This window comes from Varroa destructor, unplaced genomic scaffold (assembly GCF_002443255.2).
Source record: "Varroa destructor unplaced genomic scaffold, Vdes_3.0 BEIS01000003.1, whole genome shotgun sequence".
NCBI classification, from domain to species: Eukaryota; Metazoa; Arthropoda; class Arachnida; order Mesostigmata; family Varroidae; genus Varroa; species Varroa destructor.
In genome coordinates, this window is record NW_019211456.1 from 27,788,631 (window position 1) to 27,813,439 (window position 24,809).

The 24,809-nt window shown below is 39.5% G+C and overlaps 4 protein-coding genes across 8 annotated transcripts; 1 reads left to right on the forward strand and 3 right to left on the reverse strand.

The window, feature by feature from the left end:
• Positions 1–138: 138 nt before the first annotated feature.
• Art1 (arginine methyltransferase 1) lies at positions 139–5,407 on the reverse strand. The gene is made up of 3 exons (XM_022796225.2): positions 4,364–5,407; positions 2,773–2,976; positions 139–2,092 (listed from the first exon to the last, which is right to left on the reverse strand). The coding sequence occupies exons 1-3, from the start codon at positions 4,697–4,699 to the stop codon at positions 1,442–1,444; spliced, it is 1,191 nt and encodes a 396-aa protein (XP_022651960.2). The 5' UTR covers positions 4,700–5,407; the 3' UTR covers positions 139–1,441.
• Positions 5,408–5,603: 196 nt separating this feature from the next.
• Vta1 (vesicle trafficking 1) lies at positions 5,604–11,546 on the forward strand. Of its 5 annotated transcripts, none has more exons than XM_022796177.2 (7): positions 5,604–5,814; positions 7,988–8,131; positions 8,327–8,496; positions 8,909–9,052; positions 9,489–9,594; positions 10,148–10,346; positions 10,557–11,546. In XM_022796177.2, exons 2-7 carry the CDS (start codon positions 7,988–7,990, stop codon positions 10,760–10,762), a joined length of 969 nt encoding a protein of 322 aa, XP_022651912.1. In that variant the 5' UTR covers positions 5,604–5,814; the 3' UTR covers positions 10,763–11,546. The 5 variants fall into 5 exon arrangements, with proteins under 5 accessions (XP_022651912.1, XP_022651910.1, XP_086841194.1 ...); XM_022796175.2 differs by lacking the exon at positions 5,604–5,814 and adding an exon at positions 6,521–6,831; XM_086985068.1 differs by lacking the exon at positions 5,604–5,814 and adding an exon at positions 6,893–6,909.
• A 1,200-nt stretch (positions 11,547–12,746) lies between these two features.
• LOC147756759 (ubiquitin carboxyl-terminal hydrolase 47-like) lies at positions 12,747–16,358 on the reverse strand. Its single transcript, XM_086985045.1, has one exon. The coding sequence runs from the start codon at positions 16,002–16,004 to the stop codon at positions 13,245–13,247; it is 2,760 nt and encodes a 919-aa protein (XP_086841171.1). The 5' UTR covers positions 16,005–16,358; the 3' UTR covers positions 12,747–13,244.
• Positions 16,359–22,732: 6,374 nt separating this feature from the next.
• Positions 22,733–24,490, reverse strand: LOC111246436 (dolichyl-diphosphooligosaccharide--protein glycosyltransferase subunit TMEM258-like). The gene is made up of 3 exons (XM_022796015.2): positions 24,235–24,490; positions 23,311–23,445; positions 22,733–23,041 (listed from the first exon to the last, which is right to left on the reverse strand). The coding sequence occupies exons 1-3, from the start codon at positions 24,250–24,252 to the stop codon at positions 22,934–22,936; spliced, it is 261 nt and encodes an 86-aa protein (XP_022651750.1). The 5' UTR covers positions 24,253–24,490; the 3' UTR covers positions 22,733–22,933.
• Positions 24,491–24,809: the final 319 nt, after the last annotated feature.

The following is a 24,809-nucleotide window of genomic DNA, read 5'->3' on the forward strand; positions in this document are numbered from 1 at the left end:
TCACCGGTCGCCACGTATACCTTATACACACTTGCTGCTGCTGTTGTCTAAATGCTTGTGTTCTATGTAGTACATAAATGACGTTTACTTTTATCATTGGCGCATCATTTTGATGCAAAGCAGAAACAAAGCATATAATTTTTCGAGGCATTGTCCAAGCGGATTTATACATTTATTTATACACACACTTAATTTTTTAATATTTCCATATAAAAGAACAATAAAGATTATGTTTTAATAAAAATAACAAATAGAATAGTATTACTAGGAAGACAAGTCATAACGTGTGATAAACAAAAATGTATACATTGTTTGCCAAACTTACAGACCACTATACCTAGAAGGAAATCTAGTAAGCATCATTTCCAATTTTAACATCTTTTGCTTTATCTATCATTGATGTTTTTTTACTTCTTTCTGTCCTATTTAAACTAATGGCTCAACCGGTAATTTACAAAATAAACTTGTCTCCAAATATACCCTCTTCTACTGTACGTAGCAAAAAAAGGCAAACAAAAAATGTGATATACTGAATCTTGATAATCCTTATTTTCTTTAGAATGTTTGTCTTGATTGTGATTTCACATTCGTCAAATCATGAGTTGCGAACAGGACTGTTGAACACTGTTGGTGCCGCAAGCTACATGACGCCGCGGAAGTTTTCCATCACCGCTATCACCACATAATCCGTACCCATCACCACTGCAGTAGATACGTAATTTTCACGTTGTTTATATGCATGCATTTGCACGTACCCAAATCGAGGCAAGTGCCTTGTTGATCCATTCATTAAATATTGAGGTGTCTCCCCTATGCATCATATGAAAATTTGTTAATTCTCCTACTGCGCTTAAAAGTGGTGCTATACTGAGATTACGACTAGTAGTGGCTCGATGCGGATGGATGGCGCTGGTGGCCATCTGATCACAATTTAATACGATAGTAGTTGCAAATGTAGGTGTAGCCTGAATTTCGGACGGCGCCCCCGGACACACCGATACCCTAATATTTGCGGCTTCCTGAGAGAGAAAAAACCGTAACACATCTTTGTTCCCTTATTTTATCCGCGCCTCATACGATTAGTTCTACATCATTATCATTATTATTGTTGCCATTTCATTATTATGATTATTTTTACCGTCACGTTACCCATTCTCAGTTTTTTCTCCTTTCGCTTTTCCCTTTCTCTCTACATATACGCCCATTGTTTGGAACATTCACAGCATTTGATACCAACCAACAGAACTTGCTTCATCTCGGCCGTTGGCAAGTGGTAGCAGTAATAGCAGCTCATTAGATAGTGCAAACGTTTGCAATCATTACAATCAATCAGACGCATTCACTCGAGTGACTACGGGAAGAACGCTTGCTGACTTGCGCAAGAGAAAAGGTAGGGGCACGCGATCAAATGACAATTGCATTTCATCTCCTAGCAGAGCTGCTAGCGCATACGATAGTCATAGGTTGCCTTCATTTTCGACAGTTCACCATTGAAATCCACCGAAATCTTCATGTCGAGGTCACGGTTGTTGCGAGCGTTTGGCTTCATGCTAAATGTTCCCTCGATCACGTCGCCATGCTTCACGACCATGTAGTCCTCAAGGTAGAACACTGTCTGCTTCCAGTGCGTGTACGTCGAATCGGGACTGGTCGAGAAGCCAATTCGAGTGTGACTCCGCGAGAATTCGACGTTGAAGAACGCCACCATCGCATGAATGTAGTCGTCTCGGAAAGCTCGCACGGTCCACGGCGACTCGAAGTCGAGATCAGCCTTTTGTACTGTATAGAGGTCAATCTCTTTAATGAGTGACGACGTTGTGCAGACCTGCTTTTTGTCAACGACATCGACGAGCGGTTCAGAGATAGCCACTTGTCGCATACAACTCATATCAAAGCCATAGACATCTTCCCACCAGTTGATTTTCTCATCTTTGTACTGGCGATCTTCGATGCCGCACAAAAACAGCTGTGCTTTGTCAGGGAAAAGCGCGCCGCCAGGTGCCAGCCAGCGGTCACGAGCATGGAGTACCGTATCAAGCATCGATTCGTAGAAAAGACAATAACCCATCCATTCGGAAATAATGATATCCACCTGGAAAACAGAAGAAAAATTGGAAGTGCTGGCGGCGGCTAATATTTATGGTCGATCAAGGACACCATGGTTCTACGGAGCGTCTATCGCAGATTACTGTTAGAGCCAATGACCTGTTCAAGTAAACAGCATTATCTACTCAATCCACTAAATGGCACGATATGGGCATTCTGAAAGCCGAAAATGTAGGGATGGGCTTTGCCAACGAAAGGTTTGTATCACTAACCATAAACAAGAAAAATAGCAGCAAATATTTGTAAAAGTTGCTCTGACATGCTAAAAAGCCTCATAAATCGACGAACAAAGGTGTTCATGCTCGCTTAATAACCGAGACTAATAAAAGTAGTCCAGGCTTACGGAAGACTAAAAGCAATCGAAGGCGATTTGATTAGACAAAACAAGTAATCAACAATCAAAATACTTCCGTTTGACTACTTGTTACTCGGTGGCAGCGCATGTGTTATGATATTGTTCCACTCATACAAAACCGTAAGGTTACGTCTACTACAAGCTATATCTATGAAGTGGTCATTATACCTAAAATAATATATTCATAATAACGGTCGTTAGCCTTAATGGTGTGAAATAAATAAAAAAAAATCAGTAGGACCCACAAAGGACTATATTCACATGTATGCTGACATCTAAAACGCGCGTATAACAACTCAACTGACACGAACCTTTTCAATTCCGTCGGGCAATTCGTCGATTTCTTCTACCTTGCCTTTTACCAGTGTTATAATACTATCCAATCGATTCAATTTGACGATTTCGCGTGCGTGCTGAATGATGCCGGAGCACTCTATTCCAATGACCTTTCGAGCACCGGCTTTAGCTGCAAACATGCACAGTATTCCCGTACCACATCCGATGTCAAGAACCACCTGACCAAATAGAAAACCTGTTTACATTCGGTTGTCGCACTAGAAGGCTAACTTTTTTTCATGATATACCTATGGTGATTTCGGTTAATAAAAACAAAGTCTGCACTGTTCATTATATTTGAAGTACACGCACAGTGCTCGGCTGCAAAACTATGTGTAATGTATTACAGCGGCGTAGGTTTTAAAAGGTCTGTTCACAAGTGTCTTTGGAAATTGCATGTTGTAAAGTGCCTAAAGCTACTTCTGATGAAAATAGCACAATTACGAGAAGCGCCCCCAGGGGAAGGGGAACTACTAGAAGGATAGTCTAAATAGAGTTGTTCTACGACTATCACTAGTCTATTCTTGTGGTATTTAAAGAAGAATAATCTAATTAGAAATGTACAGTGAGTAAATAATATTTTTAATTTGTGATGTATACGTACAATCGTCAAATCGGAAGTGTACTCTTGTTTTCAGAACTGCAGACGGGACTGTTCGATGTAATTTGAAAAACACCTATTCCACAAAAAAAAATTCGATTTCAGCCTGATTTGGAGCCTTCAAATTAGAATAGCGCACCTTACCTGTCAATAAATTTAATACTTTGAGAATGGCAAGGATTGCCACTACGATGTACAAATATCCAATATAGGTCCAATATAAACTCCAAGTTGGGAAAATTACAGTAGTCAATTAAAATACTTTACTAACTCACTAGTGGCTACCACATTTTAGCTTTCAGTAATAAGGCAGGGGATCTGGCAGTCACGTCAATCAAATCGGAACTCGAATTCGATGGCGAAATATCTGTCTGCATATGTCTCTGTAGGGCCAATGCCTAATATTAAAAAGGCGTAATATTAAAAAAAGTAGCTTCACTGGAGAATTCGTCAATCCTTGACTGTAAAAACTAGTTGAGTGGGTGAGACTCAAGCTCTTTTAGATAAAAACGCGTCCTTCGAGCTTGTGCTCACGTTGCTTTTAAACAGGTGAATAAAAATCGTTTGTGCTTGAGATGACGTCGCTAAATTTGCCCACCTGGTACAACCTACAACGATATTTGCAACGCGGTAATGACTTAAACTAGCAGATAACCTAAGAACAAAGCTGTTTGCTTTTTGGACAAGCATGTGCAGTACATAAACGCTCATCAGTCGCTTCGACACGAAATGCACGCGTTCATATAAATTTTGGCGCGGTGAAAACTGACTCACTACTTACTGTTGCTAACAAGCTATTCTAGGACGTACACAAAATAGTTGTAACAGTCCGAAATCGATATCAATAACAAACTTTCTTCTATTGCCCAATGGTATTTGTCGCAAGCTCATATAAATCCAAAAAAACTAAAATCCTCCTTTGTCATACCCAACTCCCACCTGAACAATAACTAATAGTAACCAACCTTGTTTTTGAAGAGATGCATATTCTGGTACATCGAGTCCCGGTAGGTGCACGTACGCACTTCGTCTTTGAGCATCTCCTCGTGGATGCCGAAGTGCGCGTATGAGTCGAAATAGTAATCGGCCGACGTCATTTCCTCAGGTTTATCTGGTAGCTTGCCATCTTTTAAACCGACGTGAGACGGGCTTTCGTCGTTATTGATTCCCGGTGTAACCACTGGCTCGGAACGGCATTTAGCGCACAGTTGTGGAGAAGATGTGTTAGTCGCCCCACCATTAAGACTTTTTGATGGCGAGGACATCTCTGAATCGATGCTCGCAGTGGCGGCTGTAGACATGTTTCGCCTATTTGGCTTCACGATTTTTACTTTTCCCTTTCCTTGCTTTTTCTGTTAGTAAATCCTTCGAGTACGTTGGCTGTTAACTCTGTCGCTGGGGTACGGTGTGCGTGTCAGTGCCTTTCGTGTTGACCGATACCCCTGCCGAGGTGTTACTGTGGTCTGCACCTTAGTAAATCGCAAATAGAGCGTCGTCGCGATGGTGTTAGGAGCTAATTGCTGTTATATCTCCTGGTCGAGTGGTTGCAATTGCTTTTTTTCTTTCATTAAAGAAAACCTGCGAGAGTACAAACGCAGCTAAGTTTCGGCCAAACAAGGACACGATGAGAAAGAGACATAAACAAACGAGACTGAGCTAAAGCCGGCGAAGGCGACACACAGCGTCCTCTGAACACTGGCCTCGGACAGCGGTATCACACGAAGTTGCAGTGAAACAGGCAGTCGTATATTTGCGTGTTTTTGCTATCTCACTCTTTAGCAGCGTTCGATAGCTGTTTTTCATGCGAGACAGCACGGCATACGAACCACGCACGCACTACTGCCACTGATACGTACACAGAGTCGGTCGGTCTGTCTGTCTGTTAGCTAATAGGCAATAGTAGTCCAATTGGTGGTCTCACTCGTTGCAGCGATCCGTCGTACGTCAACAACTAGGACGAACGAACTAACCACGCGCTAACGGCTCGCTATTTTGCTACCCTGCACGCTCTCGTCGTCAGTGAATCGGCTGCCGCAATAAAGCAGGCGGCCAAACAGCCAGCGCAAAGGAGAGAACGACGAAGACAGAGTTTGGCCCAGTACGAGAGAGAGAGCGTGGGTTTGAGTCGAACACAACAAAAGCAGACGACATATACTGATGATAATAAACCAAAAATTGCGTCGAGTTAAAAAATAGTTGGACTGTTGTTTTGAGAACAAGGAGCAGTGGAGAATAAGATGCCGAACCCCATTAATTTGCATACGGATAAAGCAATATTGGGATGAAGTGAGTGAGGGAATGGGAAGACAGTCGGTGGCTAAAGACACAGACGACGATGGGTAAAACAACAATAACACAGTAAATAATCTGGCTAAACTTGCGACGGCTGAATGAATGAATTGCTCAAGGACAGTAGGTAAGTTATATTTCGAGGTATGGTGCATTCGTCTGCCGCTGGGAGCGTATGTTAAGTGGTGTAGATTCAAATCTCACGCCACTATATTTTCAGTCGCTCAAAGAAGCTCAATGTAACTTTTAATACGGTTGTGACTTTAAATTCGAAAACAGACTCAGCAGTGTTTGAATAAAATAGATAAGCAATAAATAAATGACGACCACAGCGAGAAATATTCTATTTACGTGTAATGCTCCAGACAGAGTGTGTTGATATATTTTACGAAATACATTATTCGCTTAGCCACAATACAGATGTTTACTTAGGATGTACTCAACTTTTTTAAGCGAATACCTACCATTTCTATCGCTAGTTATCACCATCCAATTGAACGACGAATTTGCTCTGCATAAGCTGACTCCACGGTAGATGCTAGATTTTAAATAAGATCCTGGACGTTTAAATTCAAAATAATAGAAGCAATGTGTGTATGCATTTATATATACTCCAACACAAAAATGATCAAACACGTGCTTGGTTTTATGAATTTACCATCAAGTATCTTATTTTGGGCATAAAGCTGTCGCCTGCAATCATCGGTTTTTGAATATAGGTCCGAAGTTTCACGCAGCTGAGGGAACTGTTTATTTGGCAGCGGGGCCTTTCTTCGCACATTGTGTATATTCGCGGTGCCAGCAATTACACGCTAATCCACTCCAATGAGTTGCTTAATCTGCGCTTGTCTTCGTTTAAATTCTCTGATCCTAGCGAATTTCTTAACAAAAACTTATGATTTTTTTTCCTTTTTTTTTCGATACTTTTCTTAACGATAGATATTGTTGAGAAAAATTCAGTGTTTATTAACTTCATTTAACTTTAAATACAGCGCAATGGATTCAGGAAGGATAAATTATAATGAACAATAACACTTATGATGAGTGAGCTCGTAAGTTTTTAGTTATGAAGTACCATGCTTCAGTTTACGTAATTCGACACAATACGAAAATACTCCGACATCACGGGTAGCTCCACTACGAGGTAAGATTTAAAAGTGGCGCCTTTTCGACCATTTGTAGTGTGTCCTTACTGTATGAACACAGTGTTAATGATAGATTTGTAGGTAAAATCAGTCAGTTGGTCGATTCAAATAAGTGTCGAAAGTTTTTGCCTTTTCCAACGAACTGTCAGTAACAAAAACTTATTACGGCTAATCGTAATAGTGACTTGTCAGTGCATATTTTGTTTACAGTTCGAAAATGAGAATGCTGTCGATTTTTCTCGAAATTATATCATAAAGACGCAACGTTGTAAAAATCTTATAAGTTAACGACGTGAATCACATTTTTTATTTAGATTCTTCGAAAATCCACATAGACTCAAATGTGAGTGATAGTGAAGTGTCGCCATGAAAGTGACAGCTATTATTATTGCAATTTTCAATAGCACAAAATTAGCTGCCGCACTCTGAAGTAGATTGTGGGGAATTCTGCCATCAGTGGCTTGCATTTGATTGAAGTGGTGCAATGAACGGCTAGACTTCATATTTCCTATTTTTTGCCAGTGCGTTTACGCAATCCGACTGAAACACAACGATTTTACAGTGCAGAGTTAAAAACGACTTAGCAAAAGCATTCCCGTACTCAAAAATATTCCTGCTTAAATTGAATCGGTAATTTACTGTGTCCCCAACACAGAAATTATGCAAAATGTTTAACCACTATCCGTTTAATGGGCAATCAATAAGAAAAAAGAACATTTTGTTCAAAATTATATGCGTTTCGGCAGTACAATATAGTGAATCATTGGCGTATCCATTAATACAAGTGTACTTAACTGAATGGTGTATCTATAGATTATAAACTATGGGAGGTAATCGATGCCATTGGGAACTTTGTGGAAGCCTGAACAATTATGACAAGCAAACATTATTGATATACTATGTTCAATTGCAAACGATTGGTTTTTTGTAAATAAAAAAAATCTTGATTTTAAGATTTAGTGTACATAGTCTATCGTAGACACTGAGATCGGCTTACAGTTGCTCGTGTGTGTCATATATTAACACAAATTATTTCGCAGATTATTCACGAATATTTCGTGACAAGAATATCAAAAATATCATCTTATTTCGATAAATGCTGACTTCTCTATATATATATAAATATATTCTGACTTGTGATTGCTTGCTTGTTAGATGGCCTCCAGAGGAGCGGCCTTACAGGTGCCAGAGTCCCTCAAGCCTATTGCTCCCTACATTCGAATCGCTGCTGAGCATGATTCTAGAAATCCTGTCATCGCATACTGGTGTCGGTTCTACGCACTTGCCACTGGGTTAAAGGTACTCTATCTTATTCATTTCTTTTATGATAAGGTTTTATCCAAAAATATTCACTGCACCTGAATATCTACGCGTTAATCTTTTTGACAAATAGATATGTAAGAAGGGCTATACGTGTCCCTCGATCCATTTTGTAACACAAATATATACGGCACATCATAACTATTGTGACCATTATTACGATTATTATTTAAGATGAACAAATCTTTGGAAGCACGGGCCTACTTGGCTGACCTTATGAGTTTTCTCGAAGAAATGAAGGCGGCAAACCGACAGAATGAAGCATTCACCAACGATATTATTGCACAGAGTCATATCGAAGCGCATGCGTTAAAACTGTTCGCATGGGCTGATCAACAAGACAGGTAAAAGCTACCTTCGTTAATTCCACGTTTATTTTTTCTTACCATCCCGTAATACTCGTAGTAGTAATAAATGTGCTATTGTGTAAGTGTTTTCAGTAATAGATGGGTTTAATCTGTAGTTCAATCTATAAATGTTCGGTAGTCTATGTTTCTTTAATTCGATTAATTTTATCACTAAATTGGTAAAACGTATCTGTCTAGAAAAACCTTATTAAGTTTTTGTCTTGAAACGTGTGCTTGGATAATCTTAAACCGTTTTTCGTAAACATCTAATTTAGATTTTTAAAACGGATTTTAGAACATACTGAATTCTAGTATTTTATCGAGGAAAAAGTATCACCTTGATTTTTTTTATATTGCTTGGTCATTTTGTTGTCGTTATTGTTGTTGCAATCGAAATCTCGTTTTTCAGGAATTCAAATTTTGACAAGAGCGTAGTCCGGGCATTTCATGCGGCCGGCTATATATTCGAAGTGCTGAACAATTTTGGCGAGCTTGGAGAAGAAACCCTTCGTATGAGCAAGTATGCCAAGTGGAAGGCCGCCTACATACACAAGTGGGTGAATTGGGTCATTGTAAATCTATTAAATAATTTCACGGTGTCAAATGTTAATGATCAGCCTGTAGCGAATAGTACGAAAATCTGTAAACGTCTGATTAATATATTAATAGGAAAATATGATCCAATTGGAGGATAGATAAAAAGATTTATTAAATAAACTTTCAAATAAAAACAGGTCATTCTTCGTTAAATATGTCATAATTGATTTACAGTTACAAGCGGTGAGATCACGGAAATTAATAAAAATGTAGCATTTTACAATTCAGTCTATGTTTATACTAGCAGAAAGAAAGGCGTGTTCATGAACAGCAGCGTTTCTTGGTTTATCGCCAAATGGTTTTTATTATGCATATAAAAGTTTATTCAACTCTAAAGTAGGCTGTAAGTCGTTTTTTAAACTGCTGGTTGTGAAATGCAACAATAATTACAGGTGCCTCAAGGAAGGTACGCAGCCAATACCAGGTCCATTGAGAGGCGATGATGAAGGATTTGAAGAAGATGGTACTGGACTTTCAAACTCGTTATTTCAGCAGCCGGTACGCACTTAGGGAACACTAGGGGTGACTGAGCCAATAATACTTTTTTATATAGTTTTAAAAGACTACATAATTTACGTTAACTTGGCACGTACAGCATTAAGCTTCAGCTTCTTGCCTTCACATATAAATCTGATACTTTATAAGATATATAGGTATAATTGACATAAAATAATTCACCTATATTCGGTATCTATAGATCCTATGTTTTTATCTCTAAGAAATAGGGCAATGGCATCGTCCTTTACTAATAAATCACCAACTGTATTTTGTAAAATTATGAAAACACTCATTAGATTCACGAAGGTCCTAATGTTTTCGTCTTAAAATGCGTTCGCATCCATATTGGCGTGCGAGACATATGGCAATGAAAACCGTAAGCCAACAAAAAGTACACTTCATTATACTAAATTGGAGAAACATATAACAATGGATAACGGAAGTCCTCTTAGCAATAGAAGGCTACAGACACCCCTTTTTTGACTTTAACGAGATATGAAAGATATGCGCAGATTAGAGATTGTTCTGAAGCAATTTTCATTACGGTTCACAGGACTCGAATGCAGAGACTCTTAATGCAGGAGTAGCCCCGACGCCGATGCCTCGTGGACAGGCTGGAAATATAGGATCATCTGGGGCCTATAACGTTGATATGGGTCTTTCTAATACCCCGCAGAGTCCAAGGCCGATGACAGATGAAAGCACGGGTGCCTTTCCAAAGTTTCCACCTGCTCAACAACCGCCAGCTCTAGGTAAAACTATATTTGTGAATTTTGGGCGATTCTAGTTATTACATAAGGATTATTAACGATGAATTCAGAAAAATGCGCGAGGTGATACCGAATCATACCAACGTGAGCTTTAAAGCGTTGGTTGAAAGCAGTAAGTACACTTTCGTAGAAAAGTGACGAACAAAATCCTGCTACCACGTTGTTTTTGTATTTCAATATATCACATTGCAGCTCCTCCTGAAGCTACACCTACATTCTCATGTCCGGTGGTTTTGCCGTCTGGCCAACTTCCCACCCTTGATTTGAGTCAGAGGATAAAGGCGCAAAAATACTGCAAGTTCGCCACAAGTGCCCTCACCTACGAAGATATACCTACGGCGGTGTTGAATCTGCACAAAGCTCTCGCACTCCTCACAACCGGGGTCGATCCAGAGTAAACATAGCATCGTGCATATTTTTTTTGTCTTTTCTGTAATTATAATATAATGTAAGAAAAAATGGACGTTTATCTGAATCCACTATGCGAGTCTAAAAGGAAAAAATGGACAGTGTGACGTTTCTGTGAGTCGCTCGAAGTGTCACCTTACGCATACATATAGACAGTCACAAGCTTGAATCTGTGAGCACTCTAAGGAGCGTAGATAAGACACGTTAAAAAAGAACTATACGAAGCGACGGATATGAGTAATAAACCCGTTATATAAAATAACGTATATTATTAGCTCATGATATAGTACTTTTCAGGTCACCCCGGAATAACCTATTTTACTGTGCTCATAAATGGGTAAAGTAGCTATATAAAATATATATGTGGCTATAACAACTGCGAGGTACACTGTATTGCGGTCAGCTGATTGCTAAAAAAAATAGTGATGTCTTTAATCAATTAAATAACAGTTTAGTCAATTGGCTAAAAAAATGTGCATTATTGCAATTTTAAATTGCAATAATAAATTGACTATTACGAAATTGAACAAAAATTTGAAATTTTTTAATACACTGTAAAACGCGTATGCAAAACGCTGTAAAGGATTGTTTTTTCGACTATGCTTACCTGATGCCATCATAGTTAACCCTTTTTTTATCGACCGTATAAATAATTTGTTTCTCGATATGTTAAACCGCTACGACAATCGGTAGGATTGAACTTACTCTTCGGTATGCTATATATAAGTGCTCTGTTTGTTTTGTCTATTGTGTAATATAAAAATTTCAAATATTCGCTATTTGTTTTTTATACCTCTATTTTCAAAATTTAATATGGCCATATTTACGTTAAAAATAGCGAGTTTTTCATTAAAAAAAAAAAGGTAAATCCGTAGTAGAAACAATAGTGAACTGAAAACATTCTTTCCCTCATGACACATCTGTCTTACAATTAATTTGTGCCGAAAACGTGTATGTCCGCGTAAGTGTACATAATTCGACAAGGTCATATTTATTTTATAGGTGAGTAGATTCTATTCTTCTATCATCCAAAATCAGAAGTTGGATGCGTGTGTTTATCGCTGCTTTTACTCGCGGGTGGATACGACAAGGTTTTTTTTATCAGGTGTAACCTGTTTGAGGTGACTGTACTATTTTTATATAAATCAGCTTTAATAAAAAATGAAGCTAGACGAGCAATAAAAAAACCCCACTAAGTGCCTTAAAGAAAAATTCCTTAGGTACATTCAGTTAAATTACCTAGTAGTTATGGGGTCAAGACTGGGTGGTTCTGAACGACGACGCACGATAACGTATCGGTTTATAAGTCATCCGTTTTAGCTCTGAATTACACAGATAACTTTTCTCAATGAAGCAACAGATATGACTTCGCATTCACAGGCTTTGGAATGCAACGGATGGAACGATTTTAATGTCGTTGATACAGGCGACTGTGGAAACCTGCGCTACACGTTCGACGAGCGTGTGAAATCAACTCAAATCTTATATGGAATGAATCATAGCTCCGCTGCTCCATCACACGTCGTCACCACGATTGGTCATAACTGGTTTAACTTTTGCAGGATTCAAGAAATAATTGAGTTCTCTTAAGACGTTTAGGCTTATCGCAATGCTTAGATGATCTAGGCTTTTAAGAAAGACATTATTAGATCGTGCCATTTATGAATTTTGAAAATAAATACGTAGTCAGAGTTTCGATGGGTGCGCAATTACTATTACATAGTTCAAGGTAGGTTTCTTAGCTCTGTGGATAATAATCTATGTGGTATTATTAATGGGTGTACAATTGCAGACGAATCGCATAAAGCAATTGCTGTTCAAGTGAATACCCTAGTTATAATAGGGTTCATATTTCAACCCAGTTTTGATATTACTAAATATCGTATATCCGTCTAGACAAATATAGTATGCGACTAGCAAATCGATTTATTCGAAGGTAATATTACTATCTGGAACTAATAAACAAATGTTCGATAAGGGTTTTTAACATAAGCAAAACATTTATTTTGTCCGATAAATTTTATCATGATAAAAGCATATATAAACGACGAAACCTGGCATTAGCCTTTCATATTTTAATTAATGCCTTGTATATCTAAACACCCGTACGCTGGCTGCACGGGGCCTGATGCAATTTTAATACATTACTCTATCTTATAAAGATATTCGCTGAGTAAGTGCTAAGAAGCGGTACCATAATATGTGAATAACTTTAGGCTTACGTAATATATCAACAAAAGGTGTTTGACCTCCTCAGTTTTTTCCCAAATTGGCTTCAAAACGCTTAACGTGGGAATATTTTGTTAAAGGGAAGAGTTATGGGACTACTTATTCTGGCTAGTTTTACCTTTGACAAGAAAGTCTTCCAGGTCAAGTTACATACGTAAACTTGCCTTTAGCTAATACGTTGGTATCATACGCTACAATTTAGAGCATTATACTTTTAAGTAACTCTGCCTTGTTCCCCTCAGTCTAGCTGAGGACGTCAATCTTGAGCGCGCGTTCTTTCCTAGATGATATCCAGCGACGACTTCGGATAGAGTTTTCTTCTTCTTCGGTCATCTTTATGCCGGGACGCGGGGGTAAAAACATCTGCTTCGATTCCCATTTCGCCTTGTCTACATAATAAAGAAGTATCTCTTTCTCATTTAATTCCTGTATGCCTTCAGCCCACTTGAGTTCTTCATCGCCGTTTTCTACGCAGCTAAGGACTTCAATGGTGCCGGAAATCCTCTTAATCGCCTCTTTCACGTCAGCTGAGGTGCATGTGAGGCTAACAAGAATCTCAGCAGCTGTGTTCCATGTTCGAGTGAGTGTGCGGAACTCTTGGAGGTAAACAATTCGATTATGACCTCGACTGAAACGTTCTTTTTCCGAAAGGACCTCAACGTACACTTCTTTGGCATCAAATGGATCTCCGTCAAGAATGATCTCAGCCGATGGCATTTTATCGTTTACTTTTCGCATACGTATTTTCTCCGCTTCCGGTGCATCATTCGGATAGAGGAGAGCTAACTTCTTTGCAATTATTTCGCGGATATCGGCACCTTTAGCTATCTTCGGGTACATTAATTCGGCTACATAACCGACGAGCGAGCCAGCTTCAGCCTCTAGACTTAGTCGGTAGACCTTAAGACGGCGCTGATTTTTAGAGATATTTTGGGATGGGTCGGTGACAATTTCAAGACGTTGGTCATCGAGCAACATTGAGGGAGCTTCTAGTTCGACCATTGATGGGCTTTTAAGGAAAGTCTGAATCTCTATGCCGAGGAATGGTTGCAGATGAGTTTTGAACTGTTCCATGGATATGCGTTTATCAACGTAAATACGCAGACTTTGCTCACCCGTCTCGTAGTCTTTATATGGCCATACGCGAAGGAATCTTCGGCACCATCCTGTAATCTCCTCATTTTGATTGAATGTACAATCTTTTGGGATGTTGGAATTTACGCATACCGTATTCCTAAGAGTATCAATGATTCCGTACATATTACTCTGGCTAAAGTTTTCCAGCTTGGCATCATTGTTGTCTTCAATGTCGAAATATACGACAATGCTTCGGCCTATTTTTAGTTCAGCGAATTTCGTATGTTTGGTATGATCGATTAACCGGATTTCTCCACTACTTACTTCCTCGTAGGCGATTCGCAGTTTTTCTATATCTTCCCTAAAATCTTCGGGCTCTCTTCGAAGTCGTTTCTCAATGCGGTCAGCGAGGTCTCTGAATGTGTGCTGAGAGTGTAGATAAATCCGGAACGGTCTCTTAACCTCTTCGTAGTTCAGATTAACTTGACGACAATTAAACGTATGCCCACCAGGAGTGTACTCCTCAAATGTTTCATCTGGATTACGAATCTCCAACAAAATGTCGCTCCTGTAGTATGGTTGCGCGTTGCCGAAGATTTCCTTTATTGTTTTATCCATTGAGCCTTCAAGTGATTTTTCTATGGCTTCTGAAGCCTCGTCGTAGAGCACTAGGCGGCAACAGTCATTCTCTACGGTAACTCCAAGTAGCGCTTTGATTGTGTCCATACTGTCACCAAGATTGGCATCTTTATCTACAACAAACTGTCTTTCGACCCATCGCCGTTTTTCAAGATGGTCGTGAAAAAGCTTGATGGTAATCATTTTCGAATCCTTCGCAGCTTTTTCCCTCATGATCTCATCCTCTTCATTAAGGCTTTTCCGAAGCAGCTTGAGATGTTCTGCAAACTCAGCATCAGTAACTGCCTGTACTCCAGTCTCACTCTTTTGCCTATAAATAAGCATGTAGGCATTAGTGGAACTCGAAAATGGACTACGGGTTTCCGTGTACCCACCCCCGCCGTAAGTTCTCCATACATCTTCGGAGCCCACTTTATGCACCTGGTTGTCGTTGAAACAAAACCAGTCGCTTTTGTGTCGAATATAGGCATAATAATGACCGCCGTTGGCACTACCCGAGTGCACTAGAACGGCGAAAAGATTATACACGTACTCTGATTTAGGTGGCTTCGACTCAATAAACGCGTTCAAATCGAGCTCCTCTGGGAATTCGACGCGGTCGTTTAGCTTAATTCTTCGCATTGTTAAATAGTCAAAGTCAAATCTCTTTAGCTGAAGGGTAAGAATTTTCGGAAAAGTGAGGAATTTCAATCCTTTTAGGGCATCACACTTTTTGTTGCATTTTTCGCAAAAATACTGGTTATTGCCGTTCAAAGTTTCAGGCTCAACGAATGCGTTGAGAGCTTCGTTGAGACTCGTGTAAACTTTATCTGAACCAAATGGTCGAACGACCAAGGCAATATCCTGGTAGAAATCCTGACGAGCACTCTCGTTACTACATTCTTGACACTTCACGTAGTCTTTCAGCGTACCTTGATAAAGACGTTCGATAAGGTCAGCCTGTTGACCACTTTTTTTTAAAGCACCTTCGAGTGCATCGAACATAACACGGCAAAGCTCCTGCACATCATGCTGTTGCCAGGCCTCGTGACTGTCCCAACCAAAACTACGAGTAAGGCTAATCGTCTGAGCAGCCGTACCTGGATAGCATTGCAGACGGAGAAACAATCTTTGTAGTTGACAGGGAATACTTTTAGTTGGATTTTCCTCTGCACTAAAATCACATGCGTACAGCGCATTTCGGAACTCTGGCGTGTAGAACAGCGTCTGCAAAACCGAATTCAGATAACACGTCATGGCCTGATTAACTAGGCCCGCCGGTAAAGCCTCCTCGTCGGAAACCGTCATCGTGACGTGCGAAACCCACTCTGTACACGTCTCTATAGGTTGGGTGATACTCCGTAAGCAGCGACAGATAGCTCCTTATTGGTGTAAGTCGTTTCTTCTGAGTTTCCTTTGGGATGTTTAGGTGCAGGCCGTAACGTCTGTGGCTATGGTGGCGATAGTGGGGACAGTGTCCGGCTTAGAAGGCGCACTGTTTGCGATCCTATCAGCCAAATCGACTTGTAGCTCATGCAAGAACGGCAAGCAGGGTCTGCAGGCTAGATGGCCTGCTGCTAGTCGGTCGGCCAGGCAAGGCGTCCTTCGCCGCTAATAATGTCGTCCGTTCTCCCATTTCCTTTATAGCCCAACCTTATAAGCCATATAAACGCAGTCAACTAAACCACCGGTTGGGGAGTTGCGCTTTCCAGAAGGCAGTAGCTGGCCCTCCCTTTGATGAATCTATAATGCTACTATGCGCCGTGCTTTACCAAGCTATTATCCAGCTATTACCCGAAAGCAAAAAGGAAAAGATGAAGCATCCGAAGCTAGCCCAGAGCTATACCATTGTGACCAAAACCGCTACCTAGTTTTCTCCACCCGCACTTGGCTTCCCGAGAAGACTCAAAATGACTAGATAGGCCTAAAGAAGAGAGACCGGGTAGCCCTCCGCTCGTTTCTGGATAAGAGCTACGAGTCTGATAGCTCGTAGGCCTGACACTATCTATACTCACACATTGAGAGCAATGGCGGGCAACTCTACATGCGATTGACAGTGACTGGGCACTACCAATGGGCTGGCCCAGTCGTCACACGACTCAAGGCGTAGGCCTTTTAACCACAGCACGTTACAACTATTTCGTGCTTACATCTATATATACTTTTTTTTTAGGTAAACACTAATCATAGTAACTATCTTAGGATAATTTTCATATAGAATAAATACCATGAAGTAGGGTAACTTAAATCATGCGGAGTTACTTTATACAGGACATGAATTTTTCGGAAAGCAATACTTGAAGTAGCTGTAACGCAGCCGGGAACAAGAACTACAATAATAGCTTTGCTATGTTTACGGATAACTCCTCTCAATGGCTCCCGGAAGCTAAAAAGTCTGGTATCTCGTGTTTGGCTTACGCATGCGTTAATATCATACGCACCAATCTTGTTGTCAATGTTTACTTTTCAGTGGGGTTATTATCTCCGAAATTATAGAGCTTATGAGTCGGTACTGCGCTACAACTAAGATTATGTATTATTATACATCGTACACTTACGCAGTGCAAAACACTTACAGAGCACGTCTTTTTGTGGTCGCAGCAGGGCACCTGTTCGGAATAGATAATCTATTTCAAGATAATCTAATTCCTATATAATCTATATACCATGCCGATATGTTACCTCCGATAATCGCAAATTCAGTTGTTTATATTGTAAACAGCTGCTGACTATTGTCCATTGATATAACGGTCTTATGTGCCAAGCGGAATATATCGCTTTGTGCGACTAATCGTGAAAAGTACACATTATAATATTTGTGGCACAATATAAACAGGCGCCATCTAAGGCGAAGGGTCAATGTCTTGCACTTCAACTGAACTCGGCTTCGCTTAGAAATGTCTTCGGCAAAAGATGGACAATTTTCTATTTGCATTTAGCGCTCAACTACGTATCCATGTCATGATCTATCAATGACGGTCGATTACTTAAATGTTTTTTCTCAAAGGCATTTATGGTTTTCGTCGAGCCTATTGCCGCATTGCGCCTGTGAAGAGTATGTTTCCTATAATTCCTATATGTACTATATGAAGTATAACATTACTTTTTATAATATTAGTGGCATAGGGGCCTATTAAACATGTGACGGCTCTATTAGAAATTTAAAGCCCCATAAATGGCTTCTTGTCAATTGTCTTCTACCTAATTCTAGCCAATCTTGCGGGACGAGCTGGAACACCTTATCCGAGAAAAGAAAAAATATCCGTTAGAGTCGCCTTGGCAAGCTAACGCTAAGATTTAAACAATTTCGCACCTTTATATCTAAAGGTGTCCAGCGGGCGTTTTGAACTCGATGACGACCGTGGAGTAATCACACGAAGTCGTCACGAAGGAAGTTCGTCCATATCTATTTGGCAGCATTCTAATCTGTACCTAGCAAGATAAAACAATGCCCCTTTTATAGAGCGAGAAAGAGGTGAATTGAACAAAAATCATCGATGAAAATGTGTGTACTTCCTATGTTGAAACGAAATGCTCATGTTTTTTTGAACGGGTTAATGCCGATCAGATCCAGAAAGTAGCAAAGTATATTTACTAGGCACAATTTATTGATAACCGTGGAGTGATAAAGCCAGTGATAAAGAACCTTAAAACTAAAAGGAAATCCATATAATAAGAAACAGTGAACTAATGATGACGGCACTTGGTGCGTTGCATAGACAAGAGGAAATCCAACATGAGGAGCAGAAATTTTTCAAGTTAGACAGAAATTTTCAAAGACTATTGAGCATATGTTAGGTGTATCGATATCATAGAACTTTTTTGAGAAAAATTGGGGCCCAAAATCATAGAAAATGTTTCTAATAACGTTGAGACAGATGCGATTAAGTTAACTCCAAGCGTATCAATATTTCTCTTAAGAAAGCTTCACAAATTAATAGTGGTGATTTCATTGATTCCGGGTGACGAAGAAATGCACGACAACTTTCAATTAATTTAATCATTTCCTGGCTACTTAATAATTTTCTGGCTGGTCTGTACAATTGCTGAAATCATATTTACTTGTCCATATTCAAGTTGCGTTATATTTTCCTAGCCAAACCGTTTGGTTTGGCTGTATGGCATATATATATATATATTTGGCCAAATTCGGTAAAAAACATGAATAATCAAACAAGTGTCCCTTGGCAATGAAGAGACAAGTCCGTGTTATAAATTACTCAATACATATTTCAATAATGATCTTTGTCTTATTACTATAATGCTATACAAATACGTAGTTTTCAGCATTTTTGTTTGGTACTAAATTTGCTTTAAGAATGTACCAAATGTTACCTGGTAGTTTTCATTAGACTTATTGTGTTTTAACCTTTAAGAATTTCTCGTTGACAATGATATACAGTTGACTACATGGCTCGCGGCCACACAAACTAAAGCCAGTGCCATTAGGCTTTGACATCAGTCAGTAACGGAGTAGGCACTTCATTTTACGCGGTCAGGTACGTCGACGCACACACGAAAATACTATTTGCTAGAATTGAGGAAAGAAACATTTCATAACATTGAATTGTTTGAATAAGCTAATTTTTATAAATGGAGTTTAATAGCAGTTGTCGTACATAGAGCTCTAAAGTAAGAAGCCGTAAAGTATGAACTGTTTAACTGAATTAATGTGGCCATCTTGTTCTATTGGACTTATTATCGTAATCCATCCATGATGAAAGACATTCCTTCGCAATGTAATGAATGACGCTTTCTTCAGCTAATTGCTACACTGATGCTCTTACTACGTTAACTTCAACGGTACTCCGTCGGGAGAAGTACGCCTTAATGTTCTGCTGTGATATCTGACGACCGTTATAACTGATGGCCTTGTAGTACAACTAACACTGGTTGGTGACTTGCGAACCAAGTTGGTGATCACTTAGATTTTATGTACAGGTTTATTTTCATACACAAATACTGTCTTACTACATAGAATAACATAATACAAATGATTATATTTCTCTCCAAATGTTCTTGGTTCACAAAAGGGCTTGGCTCTTCCAGGGACCACCTTTCAAAAGTGTCGATACTCGCTCTTCAAACGAAGAAAAATTCCTGCACTGGACCGCTTTTGCAAATTCCGTAATGCTCAGTTAAAGATCGTCGCACTTTGAAAGCCCTCGTTCATAAGTAGCTCTAGGAACGACACTCTACTGCAATGCTAAGTAAACCAAGATGAAACTTCAAACTACAATGGTACCATGTCATTCATCCGTATGCAACGTTAATATCATTGTGCGTTTTAACTTGTGCGCAAGCTCGCTGGTCTGTGTTAAGGAATAATACTAAAGTTACAGATTTGTTAGACACTATTTGTAAAGAAGAACGTGTTATGCAAAAGTGAGTCAATATAATTTTCCTTTGGGTACTACTAAGATAAAAGGTCCTCGAGAAGAGCTTTTGAGCACGGAATTAAACTAACATTTGGAAATTATATCTTTTGCCAGGGAACTTGGGAGTTAGTACATATGAGATTCCGCGCTCTTTTAGCTCAACGTCAAAAACCTTCGGTAATTCCACTCGCTGCACTTTACGTAGGCAGTCGTTTCAACGAGTAGAACTTACGTTAGCACTGTTAATTGTGGCCATATGTTATGAGATTGCGTTTCTGTATGGCTACAAGTATGGAGGTTGTTGCTACTGATTGCTGAATGCAAACAATCAGGATACAGGTAGTAGTACATCGACATATCTCTCCTAGATGCCGTACGCTGGCAATGTAATCTTAAAGGTATCCTAAAACAGCTTCGCCGCCATTTTAACAATTGCGTCGAAAATTATACTGGCGGGTAGGTCAATCGATGATAGGGTTCAGTCAGAGAAAAATCATAATAAGCGATAAATTCAAGCAACGTTACTGGGAAAGAAAAGCTTAGCGAGATGCAGGAAATCGAACAAGACACAATAACCAAAGCCAGATATAATCTATGTCCAGTTCTGAAGGTAATTCCGATCTCAATTCCGAAGACCATCAAGGTTCAATTTGCTCAGTTGGAGATCGTAAAAAGGCAGCTTCGCATCTTTGAAAATCATCTCTATCTGTAAAGGTCAGTAAACTCAAGGAGACCTGAAACGTATCAAGTGATGCACTTCCACAGCGACTTACTAATTTTGAAATAAATATAGCAAGGATTACTCGCGTCGTGATGCCAAAGCTTGTTATATCAAGGATAGAGTCAGGAGCATTGGGGGCCCTTGATTCTAGCTCGAAAAATGATGGCTAGCAATAGGCGTACATGCATATATACCTTCTGGTTCATGCACTCTGCCTTCCCACCGTGTACCATGTGCCACCGTCCAGGCAAGTGCAGGAGACAATAGGGCTATTGGTAACTGATCAATGTTAAAAACGAGCTTATGTGGCGCAGCCCTTACGATCGATAGGGGTTAACATATTTACGCTCTTGTTACCTCCTGCAAGTACCTACCTATACTTGGCTCATGTTGTAGACTGGATGAAATCGCTTTTAGAAGCATACAAACATATACACTCGTTTAGAATGAGAGGAATAGTTCTCGGCACTTCAACGTAAAGTGCAGGTCACAGTCGCTAATCCAACTTCATTCCGCCGAGAATTTTTTTTCTTTTTCCGTGGTTTGCGTTTTTAAGTTTGTTCCTTTTTTCTACGAACATGTGCACCGTTCAAGGTTTGCTAAAGCTGCAGCTTTACAGGCAAAATTGGCAACGGCACCTCTACATGTGGCATGTATGTAAACAAATAATTTTCCTTTAGAAACTCCCTAGGTCTTAATAATAGTAAGTGAAGCTTATCCTCGTATGCATATTGCTTCTGGCAAGACAAATTTTTCAAGTTACGTATTTTATACACATGGCGTTCTAAAATTCAGTTTCAGTTTAAATCTCATCGGACCCGTTTTTACATTAATCGAATATCGTGACGATACTGTACACTTCAGTGAGTTCCGAAAGTGGATCTAAATCAACAGAAACTTAAAACGTACCCAAAACATTACTTTACAATTCCTCTCAACGCAGAACATCTGACGCCTTTGGCACAGTCTGTACATACTGGGCAGCGTAAGTAACACGAAGCGTGGAAAACTGCAATAGCAATTTTTTAGGCTTGTAAACGATGGAATGCATACTGATGAGAACTTCCCATAGCTGACTATCAGTTACCTTTATTTTGGTGCCGATACAGCTGTGTAGCAACCATAAGGGTAGAGTATTAACATGACTAAAGAGGTCAAGCAAGAGGAGGTCCTGCTATATTATCGCACTCTTTGATTTTCACTACAGCATCGTAATATTACTATACGAGGATTCATACCTAATCCGTCTCACGCGGTCCTATTTTAGTTGCATTTAGTTGCATGGGACATAATTCCGTGCTGACAGATAAGATACGAAAACGTAAAACCCGTTGATATAATTAGTTTTCACGAATACCGCGCTTCAGTTGAAATGTCTGCTTCAACCATTAAAAATACGAGCTACGTTGATGTCGCTAAAGCTTTTATGGAGAAGACTAAATAGGACAATGGCATTGATTTTTTCACCCAATCCCTAAAACATCGAATCATAGCTCTTGCGTTGGTAATCTCTGTTATAACTTTTACTGCTAGAAGCTTACTTATCGCCTAAGACAGATCACTTTCAGTAGTTCATTTGAGAAATTCTGCTAACGCTTCGTACACTTTTGTCACTAGCCTTAGCATAATTACACCATTACATCCGTCCAAATTAGTTGAAATCAGTTACTGCCAAATTGCCACGTTTTTCTGCGGCACTGGAATCTAAGGATACTTGCCTGCTGATAAAAAAAAACACGCCTTATACAGGTCAGGTGTGATTTGTTACTGTTTGTTAACTGAGCACAGCTGTAGCACTTATTGGCATATTAAGAGTTTGTTACGCAATGACCTATTTCTGGTCGAAGTGTATTTGACATCGGAGCATTTGTTGCGACTATATTTTCGCTGTCGATCCAGCCGAATTACTACCATGAAGACCAAGATAACAGTGGATATGAACTTCAGTGCTTTATTACTACGCAACATTAACCGAAACCGCAACGTATGAGTTGTTATAAGCACGCTATACAGTGAAAAACACAAGCGACTCTCAAGGAAGACGCTAACAAGTCACAGGTATAGGGCTATTGCAAATTTAAAATATATTTATTTTACGTGGATTCAACGCGACTACCCAGATGGTGACCCGTCGTTTACTAAACATAGATGCCAAGTGCGAGAAGACCAAAGATGCTTCCGGCACCGAGAAACAGTGAAGCTGATATCGACATCAGGATCTCCTTCACGAACTGTCGCAGCCCTGTCTTTAATCGAAAATTTATTTAGAAGAAAGAGAAACCATGTGTTACATAGGTAATCAACGAGATAAGTCACTTAAAGTCTGGCTCGAAACTTATAGGCTGAAAGAAGACGATTTTGTTATGTATGAAACAGCAATGTGTTCTTTACGGAGCTTTTCGCGCCTGCTAATTCCAATCGAGTACACATACTTAAAACAATATAAAGCATGCATTATGTGTATGTGCTTTGGATGTTTCTTTATACCGTGTTCTTTGTATCGTGTTCAACTTACTTTTGTGGATCCTGCCTGTACCGCGAAAAACCACAAAACAAAAAACAACCCCATCGGCGTTAGAGTAAGCGACAGCAATCCGTATGATTCTTGCGTAATTGGTGGAGTGTAAGGGACGAGAGGTTTGGCATAAAACTACAAGAAACGTTAGAATATTAAATATACTTGATAGTCACGTTATCGCGTTTCTCATCAAGCCGATGGCTTGGCCTTTGCTTTGAGGGAGGCTGCATAAATTCCAGGCAACAACACTTACTACACAGCCTATTTAAAGGAAGTTAGTTAATTATAACTAACTTCCTTTAAATAATAATTGTGTTTCTAAACTCGTGCAAAGTAGACTTTTAAAGCAGTAATTTAAAGATATCTGCGCCTGCAGCTATATTCTAATAAAAATAGGTAAGCACGTCTGATACGCATGTAGGTATACAACCTGTACATGATGGTCTCATCTTATGAGGCTACCCCTTCAACCTCAGTAATGAATCATTGCGATGGAAATAATTGTTCTTCATTGTTAAAAAATCGATTCGAGTGAAGCCATGTTTTAAGCTGGATCCCAATAACTCCTATATTGCTTTACGTGTACTCGAATTTCCCATTCGTCGTTTTTTTTTTGTATATCTGTCTTTTATCATAGAAGAACCAGGGTTATCAAATAAATATTATATAGTACGTACACGCTTTAATTTAGAACAAAAAAAGTCTCACTTTACTGTCGACGATGTAGTCTCGATTTCAGCCAAAGAAAAAAGCGAAAACTCATTTTAATTCAATGTGAGAGTCCCACCCATGCGTATCTGGTACGTTTCTTTCCATTTCGCTTCTCATATAACTATCTCAGTGGCGAAAATATTGTGTTTAATGGCCTCGTTGGTCGGGGCACTGTGATAGATTCAACAGATAGAGATGAGTACAACTTACGAACTTGTCGGCACCCATTTTTGTTAGGTCAGTTCTGGTCGTTCAATGATACACTGAAAGAATACTAGGAGAGAGGCACAAACTGTCTCCGAGTAAAGGCTTTTAGACGCTTTCTGAGATTAATTCACAAACTGAGGTAAAGTGATGATCCTCAGACACAGATAAACACCACCCAATAGCAGACGTTTCTATAATAACTTGTTAACACGGATCTCGTCCTAATTAAGGGCTACAAAATGTGCGTGAAATCCGATCGATCGAAATACATAAAATGCGAAATGGAAAATATTTTAAAATTATATGGTAAATTATAGCATTGGAATGTACTTGCTTAATAATTGTACATGATATATCAGCTAATTCAGATGGCTAAATAAAAGAATGGACGCATTAAAGGAACGGATTTTGGCAACTGTTCATTCAACCAGTGAAAATATTTTGAAGACGATGTTCATTGAAGCATAGCCCCTTTGAGGTGTTAAACTATTAAAGGCTTTTTTTCTCATACGCCCTTCCGCTCTTTCCCAAGCAAATAATCGCATATAGTTAAGTCAATCTAAATCAAACTTACAGGA